Source organism: Salvia splendens, chromosome 12 (genome assembly GCF_004379255.2).
Source record: "Salvia splendens isolate huo1 chromosome 12, SspV2, whole genome shotgun sequence".
NCBI classification, from domain to species: Eukaryota; Viridiplantae; Streptophyta; class Magnoliopsida; order Lamiales; family Lamiaceae; genus Salvia; species Salvia splendens.
Window position 1 is genome coordinate 27,534,117 of NC_056043.1, and position 20,442 is coordinate 27,554,558.

A 20,442-nucleotide genomic window follows, 5' to 3' on the forward strand; every position below is an offset into this window, starting at 1 on the left:
TTTCCCTTAACAATATTGCCAATAATTCTAGTATAAACTTACGTATTTTTATTTATTGAACAATAAGAATAATTTGCATCTCAAAGTTTACATTTTTTTCATTACTACGATGTATGGAATTTTTAAAAATTGATGCACATAATGCCCTTCAATACATATAAAAGTTATAATTTCCATCAATTTAACTCTTTTTCTCACAAATGTGGTACTATATTTTATCTTTTAAAATAAAAACTTTTGAAATGACACATGTTTTCATGGATTATTGATAAAGTAAAAAAACTAGAAAAAAAGTGATTGAACCGCTGTAAATGGAGTATGAGACTCACCTCAGTAAAGAGAAATTTATCTTAAATTAGAAGGTTTCTATATTTTATAGTCGAACTAAAATGAAAATAATTTTTATTTATAAAGTGAGGTGATAGTAAACACATTCTCAGAGACACACGTGTCAATGATAAAACAACATACTCTATCATTAATAGGAGATTAGGAGTATGCCATGCCAATTTTAAAATCAAATCGAATGATAAAGCAACATACTCTACCATTAATAGGAGATTAGGAGTATGCCATGCCAATTTTAAAATCAAATCGAATGATAAAGCAACATACTCTACCATTAATAGGAGATTAGGAGTATGCCATGCCAATTTTAAAATCAAATCGAATGATAAAGCAACATACTCTACCATTAATAGGAGATTAGGAGTATGCCATGCCAATTTTAAAATCAAATCGTAGTGTTCTTGATTATTTGTAACACGGCAATGAGATGTTCGTTCTTCATCATGTATTTGAGGATATGGGTCTTTTTCTTCAGAAATCAGTCTTATTGTCAGTATTTTTTGTTTCAACTTAGTCATGGATCCAAAAATCTTAATTTGAGGATCGAACATAGAAAAAAATTAATAATAAATAAAATATAAGAGTAATAATTATTAAAAATCACGAACGTGAAAACGACGTGAAATTCTTTTATACTAAGAAATAACAACAAATATTTTCCTCTCGCTTAGTTAAATATTTTTGAAACCGAACTAATTGTATCAAAAAATCAAAGATATATTAATTTTTACATAATAGAATAAAATAAAAAAAGTAAAGCTTATGTAATCAAATTTTACAAATGAAATTAAATTCACCAATTATATGAATAAATAAAGATGATAAAATAACACAATTAAAGAAATTCAATTTTTCATAGTTTAATACCTGAAAATTTATTCCTAAATGGATACCACAGCCAACACAAACTGGAAGAACAAATACGATCATGCTCTCTCCGTTTTCTATAATATAAACTTTTAAAGCAGCACATATTTATAAAATTAGTAAAGTAATAGAGAGATGAAAAGAAAAAATGTTTTAATAAAAAAGGGGCCACGTCTCATAGAGAGAATTAAGTTTCCTAAAATGGATGGTTTTCAATTTTAAAAAAAGGGCCAAAATATTAAGAATTTTTATTTTTAGAAAATGGAGTGAATATGAAATTTCAATAAAAAAACAGGAATAAATAAAAGATAAATGGGCCATTTAAAAAGCCCAAGAACTGTTTTATTATGGGCCATTTAAAATTGGATTCAAATTATATGTGGAAACGTTAAACGATTTTTGATTAAAATAATCGATAAAATATAGTAATTCAATATTCGCGAAGGATTCAATATTTTGTAAGGGTTATTTTGGCAATGAGCATTTGTCCAATACAGAGATTCCTCGTCAATACAACCCAACCAATACTAGAATTGTTTATTTCCTTTAACTGAATAAACTAAATCCCATATTGGAATCAACCATATCCATTATTGAAAGATCCCATTTTTATACAGCCAATCAGTTATGCTATTATGCATGCCCCATTTCCCCATGAATACATGCTAGTGTCACATAGTATAATTTATTGATAATGCGACCATACTTTTGTTTAATAATTGCAGTAATGTGTTGCGTGAGATTGTGTGATTCCATTTCCACCTGGTTAAGTATGACACAAGCAAGCAGGAATTGGCTATATTTGTCTTATGTTGGGAAAGTTATAGTGATTTGTTTATTATTAGGATGAATTGGAGACTGAGTCAGTTTAGACTTGTTCCCTTTCGTTGTCTTGGTTAGGCATTGTGGTCAACCTCATCTTTTGAAGGATAAATTGTTTATATGCTCTTTCCTGCTCATAAACATTACTTTGTTTTCTTCACCGGTTTCTACAGCTCCCAACTCTGTGAAATGGTTTGTAGATTCTTGCTTTGCTTGCTGCTTCTTTCTTGTCAGACTCTTCTTGCATTTGCACTCACAGACAGTGGTGATGGTATGTTTTTGTTTTTGCTATCCTTTAACATGCTTTCAGTTTAATATGTGGTGTTTGTTTTGAATTTTTTACCAATTTTATGTGATCTTGATTAGTTGAGGCTGAACTGAACTGGCCATGCCTGAGTTTGTTATTGGTTATGTTAGTATGCTTCCAAGAACTTGTTTAGTTGATTAGAAACTGCAGTTTTGTTTAACATGTACATTTAGTGTTGAGAATTTTGAAGTGAAGAAAAGGTAAGAATCTGGGAACTTCCTTTCTGCATTTATCAGGACAATTCTCTGTAATAGAATATGCAAGTCAATTTGAATTGGTAGATGAAATTAGGTATATTCGGGCATAGAGTATATGGGGCTAATACCCCTCCCTTGTAAGAATCAACTATTATCAGAATAATGTAGATACAGACGTAGAGATTATCATCTAATCACCATAGGTACTTGAGACAGTTTCGTAGATTCATGCCTTCCCTTGAGGTGAATTATATACATCGGAGTGAATGAAAGAAGAAGGATTGTGAGGGAAAATGAGCTTGTTAGACATATGTTTTAGCTCTGTCGATGATGCTCCTGTTGTGTGAGTGATCCTTTATAGGGATTGCAACAATCTCTCTCTCTCTCTCGCTCGTTTACTGGAAAGAGTTCAATGTGTATATATTGAAGATTGATATACATTTTTATCCATATTCAGAGGTACAATGCGCTTAAAATGTAGCTTTCTCATAATAATCACATATACCACCATTTCACCTCTGTTGCAGTTGCTGCTCTAAACGCGATCAAATCTAGCTGGAAAAACCTTCCCCCTAACTGGAAGGGTGCAGATCCTTGTGGCAAAAAATGGGATGGTATTAACTGCACGAATACACGTGTAACCTCCATGTTAGTCGCCATTTAAGTGTTATATGATTCTGCTCAGACTTCTCTTAATTATTCTCTACCTTCTTGGTTTGATGTGATTACTTCAAATGCAGAATGTTGGCAGGACAGCTTTTGGAAGGTAGCACCTTCAGTGACATATCATCATTGACTGCATTAGTCGAATTGTATGCTCCTATTTCAATTCTCGCTTCTTCATTCCTCTGCTTCTATCAGTTTAAATTGCATTTCTCTAATGAGTAACTATCCAGAATCCAAACACTCTGATATATCACATCTCATGGATTCAGGGATCTCTCAAATAACATTGGTCTCAAAGCGATTCTTCCGCCTTCTATACACAACTTGAAGAACCTTACCACTTTGTAAGGAAGACGTTGCGACTTTCTTCTTGTGGCCCCACATGATCATGTGAATCAAACCAACATTGGATTTTCTATTTCTTGTTTTATGTAGGATATTGATTGGTTGCAGCTTCTTCGGTCCCATTCCAGATTCAATAGGCTCCCTCCCACGCCTCGTATATCTGTAAGGAGCTTCATTCAATCATACTCATTTTCTTTCCCAAAAGTTTAGGAATAATCAAATAATGTGTCTTCAACTTACTGGATTTCGTTAATTTTTGTCTTGACAGATCCTTGAACTCTAACAGCTTCACTGGTCCGATTCCGGCTTCCATTGGCAACCTATCGAATCTGTCGTGGCTGGATCTCGGTATGAACAAGCTTAACGGCACCATTCCCATCTCTAGTGATACTGCACCTGCTGGTTTGGATAAGCTACTTGTTGCTAGGCACTTGTAAAGTTTCTGTATTACTACCATCATACTCATTGTTTTAGTATTCATTTTTTTTTCTTTTTGAATTTACTTATGTTCCTGTTTATAACCTGCAGCCATTTATCGAATAATCAGCTTTTTGGAGAAATTCCGGAAAAGTTGTTTAGATCAGATATGAACCTCATACATGCGTGAGTTTGCACCCTTCATATGAACGACTCTCGTAGCAATCTACATTCCTTTATATGGCAAAAAAAGTTTGTTATTTTGATTGATCACTCATTAGCAATAAATTTATTTGGCTTAGGATATTTGACAACAACAAATTCAACGGGACTATACCCTCGTCTATTGGAACTGTTCAGTCATTGGAGGTCATGTAAGAATATCCACACTAAATCAGTTTTATTCACTACTTGATTTGTCCCAAGCTTGTGCTGAATGTCTTCTGTTTCATGCAGACGGTTCGACTGGAATTCTCTCGAAGGACCTCTCCCTCCAAGTATCAGTAACCTTACAAAACTACAGGAGCTGTAAGCGCACGAAACTATAAACTAATTTAGCACAAAGTGACTGCCTCAATATTACAACTTCAAGCTACATAAATTCCTCGAGTGACTTGTTTCCTTTTCAGGTACTTGTCTAATAATAATTTCAACGGAAACATCCCTGACCTCACAGGCTTCGACCTCCTATTCTATGTGTAAGCTGTTCCCATCTCTAACTAACTTCATCTTATATTTTTTTTTCTTCTTTTTAGCTTCACATGGTAAATCTGGACTTTTGATGTACAAATTTCAGGGACATGAGCAACAATAGCTTTAATGCATCACAAGTACCCGAGTGGTTCTCGAGTCTCCAGTCTTTGACAACATTGTATTTCCCTCTCTCTCACATGACAGCCAGCATCCATAAACTGCGTATTCTGTCTGTTAACCGATAAATAATATTCAGGATGATGGAGAATACGAAGCTTCAAGGACCAATTCCGGTTGACATGTTCCGCCTTCCTCAATTGGAGACTGTGTAAGTTCATCAAAATTTGAATGATTTAAGATATAGTTTGCCAACTTCTGTCCATTTCATGAAAATATGTACAAGTTTCTCAGCTGTAAGTTACATTGCTCAGGAAGCTTAGCAACAATAATTTGAACGGAAGCTTAAATATCGGAAATAGCTACAGCAGCAACTTGACAGTTGATTTACAGAACAATTCAGTCACCGAATTCCAGCAACAAGCAAATTACACATTGGATATAACGTAAGCCTATTTCTCATAACTCCACGAAGCGTATATTATCGCAATATTTATAGAAATTTCTGCTAAAGTGACTTATATTACAACTTCATTTAACTGAACTTTACATTCTTGTCACTGGAAGACTTGCTGACAACCCAATTTGCGATGGAAATGGAGCAACGAAGGCATTTTGTTCAGTTGCGAAGGTTGACAATAGTCCGTTACCACCAAGTAGATGTGGAGCAGTTTCCTGTGGTAGAGATGAAGTATTGAGTCCAAATTGTGAATGCTCACATCCCTACACTGGAATCTTGCACTTCTTTTCCTTTTCCTTCTCCGACTTACAAAATTTGACATACTACAACATTCTTCATGGGACTCTGATGACTCAGTTTCGCTCCCGTGGGATTCCAGTTGATTCCCTCAACCTCACCAATCCAACTATAAACATGTATTCTTACCTAGAGATCACATTGCATGTGTTTCCTTCGGGCAAAGATGTGTTTGATCGAACCTCAGTTTCTACGATAGGTTTTGTACTCAACCGCCAACCATTCCCAGTTGATTATTTTGGACCATTCTTCTTCATTGATGAACAATACTGTTGTCTCCCTGGTAACATCCTTTAGAAAATCTTGTAACTATAAATTTAACTTATAATTAAGCACTTTAACTTATTTATTTTTTTTGTTTAGGAACGAAAAAGTCATCAAACATTGGTATCATTGTGGGGGTAGCAATTGGTGCTTCATTTCTGGTGCTGTTGATTTTCTTGGCTGGAATGTATGCTCTACGTCAGAAGAGAAGGGCAAAAGAAGCTATCGATAAGAGCAATCCGTTTGGTAAGACACGGTGTTGAGTTAGAGAAAGATACTTATGTGAGTAAACGTAGTTATATTTGACCGTTGTTCGTGTAAAATGAGTGCAGCTTCTTGGGACCCTGAGAAAGAGAGTGGTGCAGTTCCACAACTTCAAGGAGCAAAGTGGTACTCCTTGGAAGATCTTAGAAAATGCACTGACAACTTCTCCGAATCCAACTGTGTTGGCTCAGGAGGATACGGAAAGGTTAGTTATATAGTATCATTGATCGAAATTGCTTTTCTGGTTTTGCTTATTTGCGTGTAGACATGATGCTAGACTACCTGGTGACAGGTCTATAAGGGAAGCGTTGGTTCCGAGCAAGTAGTAGCTATAAAGCGAGCTCAGCAGGGATCAATGCAGGGGGCAGCTGAGTTCAAAACTGAGATTGAGTTGATGTCGAGGATTCATCACAAGAATGTGGTCGGCCTCGTTGGATTCTGCTATGAGCAAGGAGAGCAGATGTTGGTTTACGAGTTTATATCCAATGGCACCCTTAGAGACTGTATCACGGGTAAATATCTACTCTCACAACTTCACCATACTATTTTATGATAAATTGTGGACTTGAGGCATAAACTCTGTTCAGGGAAGTCGGGATTTCGGTTGGACTGGAGCAAGAGACTGAGAATTGCCCTTGATGCTGCACGAGGTCTGTCGTATCTGCATGAACTTTCCAATCCTCCAATCATACACAGGGACGTGAAATCGACTAATATCTTGCTGGACGACAACTTAAACGCGAAGGTGGCTGATTTCGGTCTATCCAAACTCTTGGGCGACACTGGAAAGGGTTATGTCACTACACAAGTCAAAGGCACATTGGTAAGTAAATACAGTTGCAAGTTTTGGACTAAACGGATATTGGTCTAAAATATCGTAAACTTTATGTTTCGTTTTGATGGCTTAACTTCCTTTGCCTCAACAGGGCTACATGGATCCTGAGTATTACATGACCCAACAGCTAACTGACAAGAGCGATGTATACAGCTTTGGAGTAGTACTGCTCGAGCTGATGACAGCGAGAGCCCCCATACAGAGCGGGAAGCACATCGTGAGACTGGTTCACGAGGCTATGGGGGACTCGAAAGATCCTCAGAGTCTTGATGAGGTGATTGATCCAACGTTGGGGTCAGCATCGAAACTCAGTGGGATCTGGAGGTTCGTTGAGCTGGCAATGAGCTGCGTGAGAGAGACGGCTGCTGAGAGGCCGTCGATGGGTGAAGTGGTGAGAGAGATCGAGAAGATTATGGAGAAGGCAGGGCCACCAAACAAACAAATGCATCATCACACCTTTGTGGAAACGACGGATGACGAGAGACCTCTTCGTTCTTATGGAGCTGCTGAGACTGAGAGTGAGGGGTTCGATGTCAGCTACGGCTCGTTCCCCTTCCGTCAATAACCGTTGGCCAACTTCTGTTGATATCTTCTGCTGCAGGAAAAAACAAAATTTGGACAACCTTTTTCCCTCCAAATTGTTACCATATAGATATGTTTAAGAGTCCATTTTTCATGGTGGCGGTGGTAGATTAGCTAGCTAAGCTTACTTCATTTGATGGATTATATACAGTATATGACAGTGAACAATACTAATATATATTTCAGTTGTAGGCTTGTAGCTAATTGAAAATTTTGGCGTGGGTCATTAAGTGAACAATAATGTTGATAAGAACATACTCAATTTGTAACTTTTTCAAATTTGGGTGAAATAGTCAAAGTTAGGCCAAAGTTTAATATTGCACGTATTAAAAATGTACGCGAGTTCCAGATATTTTTTTTAAAGAAAAGAAATTACTAACAACTGCATTTAAAAAAGAAATTACTATATTCTATATTTGCAAAATATCTTTTGCTGTCCCCAAACTATACCTTTTGATTGTTTCAGCAAAATGGAGCGCGGAGTGTACAAAATTACCCTTTATGCTTTTGGAGCATTTGTGTCTGAAAAATGATGAAAAAGTGCAAAAGCACCTAAGACGAGCAACAAGTATAGCCTGGGGAGCGCAAAAAATATTTTGCAAGTATTGGTACCGCAAACATTTATCAATGAAAGTATAGAACCTTAGGGCACCCGCAACGCGTGCCGCCGGCGTTCCGCGTGCCGTTCCGCCGGAACGGTTTCGCCGCGGAACGCGTTGCGGCGCACCGTTCCGCTCCCATTCCGTTCCCATTCCGTTCTGCGTGCCGACGGCACGGAACGCGGCACGGCTTGTGCCGCCACGCGCTCGGGCGACGTGGCGCTCCCCGCTTCGTGCGTGCTTCCCACTCGCCGGCCAGCGAGTGGGACACGTCAGCGATGACGCAATAATTAATTTTTTTTTAAAAAAATATATTTTTATAAATTTTTTTTAAAACGGTCATATTACCGTTTTTTTAACTTTTTTTTTTAATTTTTTTAATTTTTATTTTTATTTTCTTATTCTATAAATACACCTAATTTATTACATTTCACACACAACTACACATCTACTCTTCCTAAACCAACATCAATTCCTCTCCAATTTTCTATTTCAATCTCCTTCACAAAATGTCCGGCGACGGGAATTACGGCGGTGGCGGCTCCGGTGGGTGGGATCTCAACGCGTTCGGCGATTGGGAGATCATGTACAACACACTAGGTGGTTCCGGGTCGTCGACTCCGGGCACCCAGGGGTCGGCGACGCCGGGTGGGTACTAACCACCCACTTTCGATGTGGATGCCTACACTCGACCACCCGGCTCGCGGCTTTCTCAGGGTTTGTCCCAGATTCGGGAGGATATCCCCGTAGAACCCACCCAGGGAGGAAGCCGAGGCGGTGGAAGCTCTAGGGCTGCGTCTGAGGCACCCGAGGAGGAGGAGGAGGAGGAACTGGAGGATCTGGGCCGACATCCGTACAACAACGAAGAAACTAAGGCGGTGTACACCGCCTGGCTCACCGTCTCGTACGATCCCATCGTCGGGAACCAACAAGCCGTCAAGTGCTTCTGGGAAAAGGTCCGTGATGTCTACCACCAGACTAAGCCGAAAGGGGCCCGGAAGCGCAAATATACAATGCTCCGTGCTCACTTTGGCCGAGTCGACGCACAGGTCAAAAAATTTTGCGGCATCTACGCGGCCGAAGCGGCGAACTACCAAAGCGGAGCTTCGGGCGCCGACATTCTGAGGGCGGCTTTGCGCGTCTTCTACCAGGACACCGGTCTACAGTTAAAATATGTTGATATTTGGCAGCTCGTCAAGGACGAGGAAAGGTGGGCCGGCGGTGTCCGCTCGAGCTCGGGCTCAACCTCTAAGCGCACGAAGCACACGGCGAGCGGCCGCTACTCGTCTGGTGACATCGGTGAGGCCAGCGAGGGTACACCGCAGGTGTTTGGGGGTACGGGGATCCAATGCCCGACGAATACGGGGGATCCAGCCGTGGGCGCCGTCGGCCGCAAGGGACGAAGGCGGCGAAGACGGCTAGAGCGAGGAAGGGCCGAGGCGAATCAAGCCAGTTGGCCTCGGGATCGGGCTCGCGGGGAGGTCGGACACACTTATGGTGGCGTACATGACCGCCACAATGGCGGACACTTCTCGCTTCTCGTACGCCCAATTCACGGCCAGGTGGAACGGAATTGTGTATATGGCAGCACAACTTGGCCTTCCGACTCCCCCTCAACCTCGACCGCCTCCTGAGGATGATTCGCCGGCGGAGTAGTTTTTTTATTTTCCCACGTTTAATTGTGTGTTTTTTATTTTGTGTTTTTTATTTTTTTAGGATTTTAATTGTGTGCTTTTTTTATTTTTTTAAGTTTAAGTTGAATTTTTTTTAATGTTGTGTGTTTTTTAATAAAGTGTGTTTGTTTTTTATTAAAGTGTGTTTATTTAAATTGAATTGGGTTGGAAATAAAAAAAAATGAAATTGAATGAATAGTAATTTAAGGAACGGTTAAGGAACGGTTAAGGAACGGAGGGTTGCAGGTTCCGTTCCTTAGTTAAGGAATGGAGTAAAAAAGTACAGTGGGGCCCTCAAATAGTGGTTTAAGGAACGGTATAGGAACAACGTTGTGGATGGCCTTAAAATATATACTCCCTCCGTCCTACAATAGGAGTCACTCTTATTGTGGGCACATGGTTTAAGAAATGTAAATAACAGTGAGTTGGAAAAGTTAGTAGAATATGAGACCCACTTTTTATATTGGTTTTATAATAAAATGTGAGTGAAGTGAGTTAGTAGAACCTACTTACCATTTATGGTAAAAAGGAAATGTGACTCGTATTGTGGAGCGAATTAAATGGACATAAAGTAACTCTTATCGTTGGACAAATGAAGTACTAAATTTCAGTCAGTTTTTTTTAAGCTCCGACGAAAGTGGGTAATCGAGGCGACCACATCCTATTTCAATCCATAACAAATTTTCCTTTCCCTTTTTTGAATTGGAAGATTGAAATATGCAGGGTAAGGATGAAATATTTTTAAAAAAAATTGTAGCACTGTAGCATATTGAATTGGTATTTAATTAAATATAGGTGTAATATTGTCATAAATTTGGATAGTATTCCCTATGTCCCATAATAGACGTCACACTTTCTTTTTTAGTTTGTCCCACAAAAGATGTTACATTTTGTTTTGGAAAAAACTCTCTCTCACATTAATATAAATATACTCCCTCCGTTCCACCGAAACTGACCCATTTTCCTTTTTTCGTTCGTCTCAACCAATATGACCTCTTTTTTATTTAGGAAATATTTAAAATACTCAATTATCTTTTCCCTTCATACTTTATTCAGCTCTCCAATTTTTAAACACCCCAACAACTTTTTCTCTCTCTTACTTTTTGCATCTCTCCTACTTTTAAACATCAACAACCTTTTATCTCTCTTTTACTTTATTCATCTCTCATATTTTTAAACACCCAACAACTTTATCTCTCCCTTTTTAAACATTTTAAAATTAGGATGCATAAAATCTCGTGTCATCTCAAGAATGGATCATCTTTATTGGGACGGAGGGAGTACTATCTTCTCTATCCACCTAACACACAAAACAACTTCACTTAAAATTTCATGTCAATCTCTAAGTGTGTCATCTATTATGAGACAGTGTAGCACTATATTTAAAAGTTTGGGTTTATGAAAAGTCGCACCTTTTGTTATAATCAAGTTGAGAAATGGATGAGCGTGGGTGTGTCGATCAGACGCACGTGATTTAAATAATTTCACTTATGGGGTGCAATTTGACTAATCAAGTCATTTTAATTAATCGGGGCCGCCAATCCACTCTAATTTATATTTGTATGTAATTATCTGGTGCATATGAATACACAGACAATGAAAAATTCAAAAATGAAACATACCAAGAGTTGCAATTTTATAGACACCACGACGTGACATTAATGCTAATAAAATAAAATCAAGTTAATGTTCACAGGTCACAGCTCATTTTCAACAACCACTACATTTATACACTTACAAAATCCTCCCTCCGTCCCGGATAATTCGTCTCACCTTGACCGGGCACGAGTTTTAAGAAATGTAATGAAAAGTGAGTTGAAAAAGTTAGTGGAATGTGGGTTCTACTTTTATATATTAGTTTTATAGTAAAATGTGAGTAGGAATAAGTTAGTGGAATATGGAGTCCACTACCAAAAATGGTAAAAGTGAAATGTGATAAATTATGTGGGACAGATCGAAATGGAAAAATGGGACAAATTATCCGGGACGGAGGGAGTAAAAGTTGATTGAAGACAACTTTTCTTACCAAGTCTCAATGCGTGTGGCTTTTGTTTCATATTGTTCAAAGGACCCAACTTGCCCAATTAAGCTACCTAAACAAGTTTATAACTAGTAATTTATAATAATCGGAGTCAGAATTTGAACGTGATGATCCAATATATTTTTTTATCTAATCAAAATCATGTTAATTTGAATATATATCTGATAAAGTGAAACTAGTAAATTAATTAGATAAAAGCATTGATACATTAAGTAGGTTCCAAAACAAACCACTAAATAAAAAATCTTAAAATAATGTCAAAATAAAAAAGGTAGAATGATTTCAAATAAGGTATTTTATAAAAAAATAATACGATACGAATAAAACTATAAGTGCTTTATAAGATTTCTAAGTTAAAATGCTCCAACTGTTTTATTATACTTAAAAAATAATTTTATATTTACAAATGTTGACATATATAAAATATCCTCACTTATTTCAAATTCTATAGATAATTTCATTACTCAGCTCAAATGTATCTACAATCTCCATAATTGAGTAAAACTTATGTAAGTAGACATAGGTATATTATTGCATGTTGATGTGAACAAATAAAATAAGATTAATAGACGGTTTCCTGAAAAATATAAGTTGATAGGAACACAAACTCTTTGAAGAACAAGTCCATGTTGTGAAAATGTCAACTTGTGAAAGTTTCTCTTTGCACATTCCTTTCAAGCATCCAAACCAAAGTTTATAGTTGGTGGTCTGCATTAGTTTTTGTTGTGTAGTAATCTGGAACGATGGCTGGGAAATTTCATCTCTCAATCTTATTACTGCTTGCTGCCTTGCTGCTCCAGTTGTTTGATACAGCAGCGTTGACAGATAGCGATGATTGTAAGTAGTTTGCAAGTTCTATAGGAAAATCTATATGTACATTTTCATATCTATTGCATATTGTGTATGTATATTGGCCTCAAATCCTTCAAAAGCATGTTTCCTTTGAAGAAACTTAGATTGCTTATAAGTTCCAAGAGGTTAGAATATGTTTCTATAGCTAATACGATGTAATCTATCGAGAGAGAGAGACAGGTTTAATGATGTAATCTTAGTTAAAGGATTCAGTTTTTCATGTTCAGTATGTATATTTGCAGAGAGTGAGAAAGAGAGAGATGGGTTTTTTTCATCTTTCACAATCTTATATTGGATTTGATCTTTTTTTATGCAGTTGCTGGGCTGCAGGCTCTGAAAAGCATCTGGAAAAACACACCACCAAATTGGGAAGGGTCTGATCCTTGTGGATTGGGTTGGGAAGGAATCAGCTGCGCTAACAATCGCGTCATCTCTATGTAAGTTTTCCTCTATGCGTTGAATGCATAGATAGTTATATGTTCTAACACCTTTATCTGCAAATTTCAGTACATTAGCCAGCATCAACTTAAGTGGCCAGTTATCATCAGACATTGTGAAAATATCAGAGCTGCAGACACTGTATGTGTTTCATTTCCAATTTTCCATAACTTCTATTTCCTCATGTGTGTTAGTATGTTACATTGTTGATATCAATATGAATGTGTTGGTTCGTATAGGGATTTGTCATACAACACAGGCATGACCGGACCTCTTCCTCAAGACATAGGAGATCTGAAGAAGTTGTCGAGCTTGTAAGAACACATCACAACATTTTATGACATGTAAATTTTATAAGGAAGACTCGTTCTTAAGAAACTATACTACACGAATCGCAGGATACTCGTAGGCTGTGGGTTTTCTGGTCCAATTCCATCCTCAATAGGATCTCTGCAGCAGCTGGTATACCTGTAAGAAGAGACTATCTTAAATATATTTTCTTCTTCTTTTAGCACTGCCCATCTTATGCCTTTTCCATTGAAACGAAGGTCACTTAACTCAAACGGTTTCATTGGAGGGATACCTCCTACAATTGGCAAGCTATCACATCTCTATTGGCTGGACTTAGCTGATAATAAACTCACTGGAACGATTCCCGTCTCTGATGGAACCTCACCCGGTCTTGACATGCTTCTCAACACAAAGCACTTGTAAGTTCTCTGCTAGGTATATGTTTGTAAATTCCCATGTTTCAACATATTGAATATGCATATGCCAATCTTATGCAGCCATTTCGGAAAGAATCAGTTGTCCGGTGAGATTCCCTCTGGACTCTTCAACTCAAATATGACTCTTATACATTTGTAAGTACATCACACTGTCACAAAAACGAAGCATTGTGTGTGGTTATTGTACATATATTGTAAGCGTTGTTTTGCTTTGTCCTGATAATGTTTATTCGAGTAGGCTTCTTGAGAACAATCTGCTCACCGGAGATATCCCCTCCACGCTGGGCCTTGTGAAGGCTCTGGAGGTTGTGTAAGTGACATAAACATAACTTTTTTTTTTCTTCATTATTTTGAGGTTCCCTTGCTTAGAGAGATCCTTTGTTTGCACAGGAGGCTCGACATAAATTCTTTAAGTGGGTCAGTTCCTGAAAATCTCAACAATCTCACCAGTGTGCAGGAGCTGTAAGTAGAAAAAAAACAGTTCGCTTTCGACTTCATATTCGTTCCCGTCTCTAAAGGTGAAAACCAATTGCACATTTTCAGGTTCTTGGCAAATAATAAGCTGACTGGTGTTTTGCCAAACTTAACTGGCATGGATTTACTCAACTATGTGTAAGTCACATATATTTAGTAGTAATGGACAATGATGTATTGTAGTATAGTACTAATGGAGAAGTCTCAAATTCATTGCAGTGACCTGAGCAATAACTCGTTCGTTGCAACTGATGTGCCTCCGTGGTTTTCATCTCTGCAATCTTTAACTTCACTGTATGTTTTTTCCTGACTGTGTGTGTGTTTGTTCTTTCTCTGCATTATCTTATACGTCGTTGAAATGCGCAGGATAATGGAGAAGACACAACTTCAAGGCCCACTTCCACCCTCCATGTTTAGCCTCCCCCAGCTGCAGACTGTGTAAGTAACCTTTTCAATCAGTATGCTTGATAATCATTCCAAACCATCATCATCATAATCATATATACCTCCGTTTCCCAATTCAGCGCATTTAAGAACAATCGGATCAATGGAACCTTGAGCTTTGGTTCCAACCCCAGCAGCCAACTGTACCAGATTGATTTGCAGGACAATCTCATTGATGGCTTCACACAACGAGCCGGCCTTAATATCCAAATCGTGTAACTTTTCCATCACTCTCAAAGAAGGTATCTCCCTTATCTTGATGATGGATGATTCTGCTGCTGATTTTTTCCTTCCCATGTTGCAGGCTTGTGGGAAACCCGATTTGTGATGAAGGCGTCACAGAGAGCTACTGCAAGATTCCCGAGCCTTCTCCCCCTACGTATACAACGCCATTAGAGAATTGCAATCCTCAGCCTTGCACTGAAGATAGAGTCTCCAGCCCCAGTTGCACATGTGCATATCCTTACACGGGAACACTCTTCTTCCGCGCTCCTTCCTTCTCCAACTACGGGAACTCAAGCATTTTCGCGTCTCTTCAGCAAAACATGAAGGCCTCATTCAAGTCACATGGCCTTCCTATAGATGCTGTTTCTCTCAGCAATCCAACTAAGAATATAGATAACTACCTACTTCTCAGCCTGCAAGTTTTCCCATCCGGCCAAGACTATTTCAATCGAACAGGAATCTCCGCTATTGGATATATGCTAAGCAACCAAACCTTCAAACCACCAAAGGAATACGGTCCCTTTTACTTCATTGGCAACAGCTATCCTTATTTTGCAGGTAAAGTTTCCAAAATGCAAATAGTTCAAGATATCAATCTGTTGTTGTTGCTACCTTGTGTTATTCTGATTTCTACAAAATTTGTTTAGGACTGCAAGCTTCATCGAAGAAGTCAAGCTCCGGTATCATCATAGGAGCTGCGGCTGGTGGCAGCGTCCTAGTGCTGTTGTTACTCATGGCGGGAGTCTATGCTTACCGACAGAGGAAAAGAGCTGATACAGCTGACAAAAAGAATGATCCTTTTGGTATGTTTGAGATTCAGCGTATGATTTTTGTTCTTCTTTATGCTCATCAGCTGTAAGATGTACTTCATACATACATGCAGCTGCGTGGGATTCAAATGCGAACAGCGGTGGAGTTCCACAGCTGAAAGGAGCAAAGAGCTTTTCATTTGAAGAACTTAAGAGAATCACAAATAACTTCTCAGAACTCAATGATGTTGGAAGTGGAGGATATGGAAAGGTGACTAACATGAGTTCTACAATCTTTACTTGCAAAGATTATAATTTGCCATTCCAAAAATGGATTCAAAATCTTGTAATTCATGCTGACTAACATGATTCTGAATTGTGTCAACTGTTTTGTCAGGTATATAGAGGAACCCTACCAAATGGACAACTCATTGCCATCAAAAGAGCTCAGCAAGGATCCATGCAAGGTGGCCTCGAGTTCAAAACTGAAATCGAGCTTCTGTCAAGAGTTCATCACAAGAATGTTGTGGCTCTAGTAGGTTTTTGTTTTGAGCAGGGTGAACAAATGCTTGTTTACGAGTTCATTGCAAACGGCACATTGAAAGATAGTCTCTCAGGTTTTTCCTTCTTTCTCAAAATAGCTAAATCTTGAAATAAATGCACAGTAAAACTGCCTCTTATATTCAGCTTATAGGTCTGGTGTTTGGTGTTTGTGATCACCTCATATAAAAAGGAAAATTACTGAATAATAGTATATTTCTTTTCAGGAAAGTCAGGAATCAGATTAGATTGGATGAGGAGACTGAAAATAGCTCTTGGAGCAGCCAAAGGGATTCAATATCTGCATGACTTAGCCAACCCTCCAATCATACACAGAGACATAAAATCAAACAACATCTTACTGGACGAGAGACTGAACGCCAAAGTAGCAGATTTCGGTCTCTCTAAACCTATGAATGAGCCCGAAAGGGGTCATGTCACAACTCAAGTTAAAGGCACAATGGTAAATATATTGCAACACTTCTCATTTTTCATTTGAATACTCAAGTTAAAAATCATTGGTAAATGTTATTCTTTCTTTCTAAACTCAGGGATATCTGGATCCCGAATACTACATGACACAACAGCTGACAGAGAAGAGCGATGTGTACAGCTTCGGGGTGCTGCTCTTGGAGCTTCTAACTGCAAGAAGTCCCATTGAGAAGGGGAAGTACATAGTTAGAGAAGTGAAGCAGGCCATGGATACTGGCAAGGAAATGTATAACCTCGAGAGCATTCTTGACCCGATAGTAGCCTCAAGCCCGTCTCCCAGAAGCGTGGAGAGATTTGTGGACGTAGCTCTGAGGTGTGTTCATGAGTCGGGCGAGAGCAGGCCACATATGAGTGAGGTGGTTAAGGAGATAGAGAACATCATGGAAGCTGCAGGGTATAATCCTAATGCTGAATCAGCCTCAACCTCAGCAAGTTATGAAGGACACAGCAAAGGCTCTAACCATCCTTATAGTAACCAAAGCCTCTTTGCTTATAGTGGAAATTATCCCCCTTCAATGCTGGAGCCTAAGTAGGATTGCTTTATGATCAAAATCCATTGATTTTCTGTAAATTTGTGTCAAAAATACAAGGCTTTCATGTGTACTTACTACTTAGCTCGTCATTTTCTAGTTGTCTGTTTGAAAGAATTGTTCAAATTGTTGTACACATTTTTTTTTGTTTGATAAGAGATTGCAGTTTTGCAGCACTACAATATTTAATTGTTAAGTGAACTAACCGAATATCCGAACCAAATCGAATCGAACCGAACCAAACCGAAAATTTGAAAATCGGTTCGGTTTTTTAATTTTTTTGGTTCGGTTTTAAAAATAATTTTTTTCATTTTTGTAGTTCACTCTGTATTGTTTTAGTAAGAGGTATACTAGGAAAATTGTCTGATCAATATGACAGCACAAGAAAGTAATTCCATGAAATAACAGGGGAGATAAGTATACTTTGGATGTTAGTAGGTATGTATGCATGTAAATAAGCCATCTCAGGTGATGATAGGCTTCTCCAAGAGAGCAGAGAAGTACCACTCATTCTTCTGAATGCCTCGATCCAGCTTCATCCCGGTGTTCCACCTCAAATTCTTAAACCCGACCCGGTCGAACATAGGCACGTACGTCTCGTTAAGCTGCCACCCGACGCAGAAAAACCGGTCGAGCCAGAACAGCCTGCCCGGCCTCAGCACTCTGTATATGTCATACAGAGCAAACTCCAGCATCGGATCCGGGATCCAGTTGCTCAGCACGTGCATCGAATGGACAATATCCAATGTGTTCTCGAAGAACGGAAACCTCTGCGAGATGCTCACGTGCATCGGGATCAGCCCCCTCGATGCAATGAAGCTATTGAACGGCCCATCGAAGTTCATCGACGTCGTGATGATCATCACGTTCCTCTCCCTCATCCTCGCAGCGAAGGTCCCCGACCCTCCCCCGATGTCCAGCCCGATCCTCACGCTCCTGGGCGCCTTCGTTGCGAGGACTTGCTCCATCCCGAAGTCTAGCCCGCCGTTGTCGTATTGCCATCTCTGTTTTTCCCTTCCTTGTAAATCGAAGCAGGCTTTGCAGTCGTAGGAGCCCGGGAATTTTTTTCTCTCTATTAGGCACGTGTAGTTTTTACACGTGTACAGGTCCCACACGATGCTTGTGTCGGGTGGCCCACATGGACCCGGCAGGGACCGAGGCTCTGCGTAGTTTTTAGGCTGAGGTGGGTGGCACCGGCGCCGGGGGAGGGGCTCGCAACCTTTTAGCATTAGTATTTGAGCGAATACGTCGGAGGAGGAGCACACCCCTACGACTTCGTACGACATGTACTTTGTTAGATCTTGCTTGTGGTTTAGGCACCCGCCCCTGACCGAGGACTAGATCTCAGACCCGATCCGCGGGGTGTTCCCGAGGGTGAGCATGTGGGGGCCGGCCGCGAGGCGGGCCTCGTCGGGGAGGTCGTCAAGGAGGTCGTCGGGGGGGTCGTCAAGGAGGCAAAGGAGGCGGCGGCGTGTGGGTTGCTGCCTGCTCCCTAGGGTATGTCTCCCATAATTTGACATTTGTATCCTTAAAGTAAGAGTATCTTCGAGTTCTCTCTCCTCTGTCCAACTCCTTGCACTGCCTGCTTCTGTTGATAATTCTCGGCTTTTAGCAATTTTTACTCCATTTCTTGCTCCATCTGCATCTACTTGGTCAGTTTGTCTGGTCTACTTGGTTCAGCAGCACCTGCACACTTAAACTCAAATTTGTGCATTATCTCCCCCCAAAAGCATGTGAATTCACCCAATAATCAATGCATGAAACGAGCCTTATCACCGCCCTTACTAGTAATAGTAGGTTTGGCTTAATGTGACTAATATAAAGGTTAAAGGGAAAAGAAACGTAGATATCACAAGTAAGACTGAAATTGGCTTTCACAGCAAACTCAAGGGGTTCATAACGAAATGAATCAAAGTAACGACATTGAGATTCGATTATCTTAGAACAAAAGAACATTTTGCAGCGGAAGAGTTATAGACAATAAATTATGTATCAAGACACAATTTACTGGACATCTTAAAGCTATCTTATTTGTCAACACTTGCTCAACACCGCCACCCCTCGACAACGCTTAACCTACACGTTTAGAAAAGACATGCAGGACTGAGTATTTGATATATTCAGTGGGCACATTGCCGAAAAAATATAACTTTCGTAAAAGTGATTTGTCAGCCACAATTGAGTGATCTCGGGGTTTCAACTTAAAAGGCTCGAGTGTATTTTGTTCGTAAAGTCGATTGCAATCTAAGTTCATCATCGATACCATATCTGAAATGTATCTGAATCGAGAATGTGGCCACATTCTACGACGGTCACTGGACCGGTCAACTTGAAAGTCAACTCACGATCCCCATATGTGTACACTAGTCCAAATAGGGTTTGCGGCCCTACTGAGATCCAAATTCGATTAAACATAATTGGCATAGTCAAGCAGATAGGTATTCCATGGCATAACAAAAACATATATATATATATATATATATATATATATATATATATATATATATATATATATATATATATATAGGGAGATGATCAAAATAAGTATGTGTTTAAATCCAGAAATGCAGACCAAATCTTGGCCCTAGGATTAGATGATCTAATCGTCAATAATTAACCAAAAACACGGAAGGTCATAATTAAGCAATTTTAGGTCATATTATAATATTTGGGTTTAATGTCATGCTAAGATCGTTTTAGTTCATGCTTTGTTAGCATGACCTAAAAATTACCTAATTATGACCTAAAAGTGACCTAATTATGATACTGTTCTGCGTTTCTGTATTTAAATCTAGTTTTGCATAGATCAAAACCCTATATATATATATATATATATATATATATATATATATATATCATAATTTTCACATAATCATGCTAAAAAGGCAAGTTCACTTTTAGAAAGAAATGCCCACCTCAAAAGCTTAATTGCTTAGGTGATAATATTTGACTCGGTCTTACTCGACGTGCGAAGACGTCCCTCTTAGAAAAAAAAATAATATTTCAATTAGACTTTTGAAAAGTTGTTAATATAAACGTGAATGCATCCTATGTGCATGGTTATTTTGTTCTTTGCCTCTTCTTAGGGAATTTCTGGAGTCTCATGTAATAATTAAATCAAGAGATTTAATTAGTTGCGTTAAATAACTCGAGAATTAGTTTCTTTGACTTATATT

The 20,442-nt window shown here is 38.9% G+C and overlaps 3 protein-coding genes across 3 annotated transcripts; 2 read left to right on the plus strand and 1 right to left on the minus strand.

Moving 5' to 3' along the window:
* Positions 1-2,060: 2,060 nt before the first annotated feature.
* LOC121758629 (leucine-rich repeat receptor protein kinase HPCA1-like) lies at positions 2,061-7,760 on the plus strand. Its single transcript, XM_042154007.1, has 19 exons — positions 2,061-2,308; positions 3,069-3,189; positions 3,282-3,353; positions 3,477-3,551; positions 3,643-3,714; positions 3,821-3,985; positions 4,081-4,155; positions 4,272-4,343; positions 4,426-4,497; positions 4,599-4,667; positions 4,766-4,840; positions 4,919-4,990; positions 5,094-5,225; positions 5,347-5,819; positions 5,900-6,046; positions 6,133-6,269; positions 6,357-6,576; positions 6,652-6,887; positions 6,991-7,760. The coding sequence occupies exons 1-19, from the start codon at positions 2,158-2,160 to the stop codon at positions 7,462-7,464; spliced, it is 2,910 nt and encodes a 969-aa protein (XP_042009941.1). The 5' UTR covers positions 2,061-2,157; the 3' UTR covers positions 7,465-7,760.
* Positions 7,761-12,431: 4,671 nt separating this feature from the next.
* Positions 12,432-17,445, plus strand: LOC121758630 (leucine-rich repeat receptor protein kinase HPCA1-like). Its single transcript, XM_042154008.1, has 19 exons — positions 12,432-12,631; positions 12,963-13,083; positions 13,154-13,225; positions 13,324-13,398; positions 13,483-13,554; positions 13,633-13,794; positions 13,873-13,947; positions 14,051-14,122; positions 14,203-14,274; positions 14,356-14,424; positions 14,506-14,580; positions 14,653-14,724; positions 14,811-14,945; positions 15,035-15,513; positions 15,603-15,758; positions 15,839-15,975; positions 16,102-16,321; positions 16,472-16,707; positions 16,796-17,445. Exons 1-19 carry the CDS (start codon positions 12,538-12,540, stop codon positions 17,267-17,269), a joined length of 2,868 nt encoding a protein of 955 aa, XP_042009942.1. The 5' UTR covers positions 12,432-12,537; the 3' UTR covers positions 17,270-17,445.
* A 234-nt stretch (positions 17,446-17,679) lies between these two features.
* LOC121758645 (probable methyltransferase At1g29790) lies at positions 17,680-18,753 on the minus strand. Its single transcript, XM_042154025.1, has one exon. The coding sequence runs from the start codon at positions 18,550-18,552 to the stop codon at positions 17,731-17,733; it is 822 nt and encodes a 273-aa protein (XP_042009959.1). The 5' UTR covers positions 18,553-18,753; the 3' UTR covers positions 17,680-17,730.
* Positions 18,754-20,442: the final 1,689 nt, after the last annotated feature.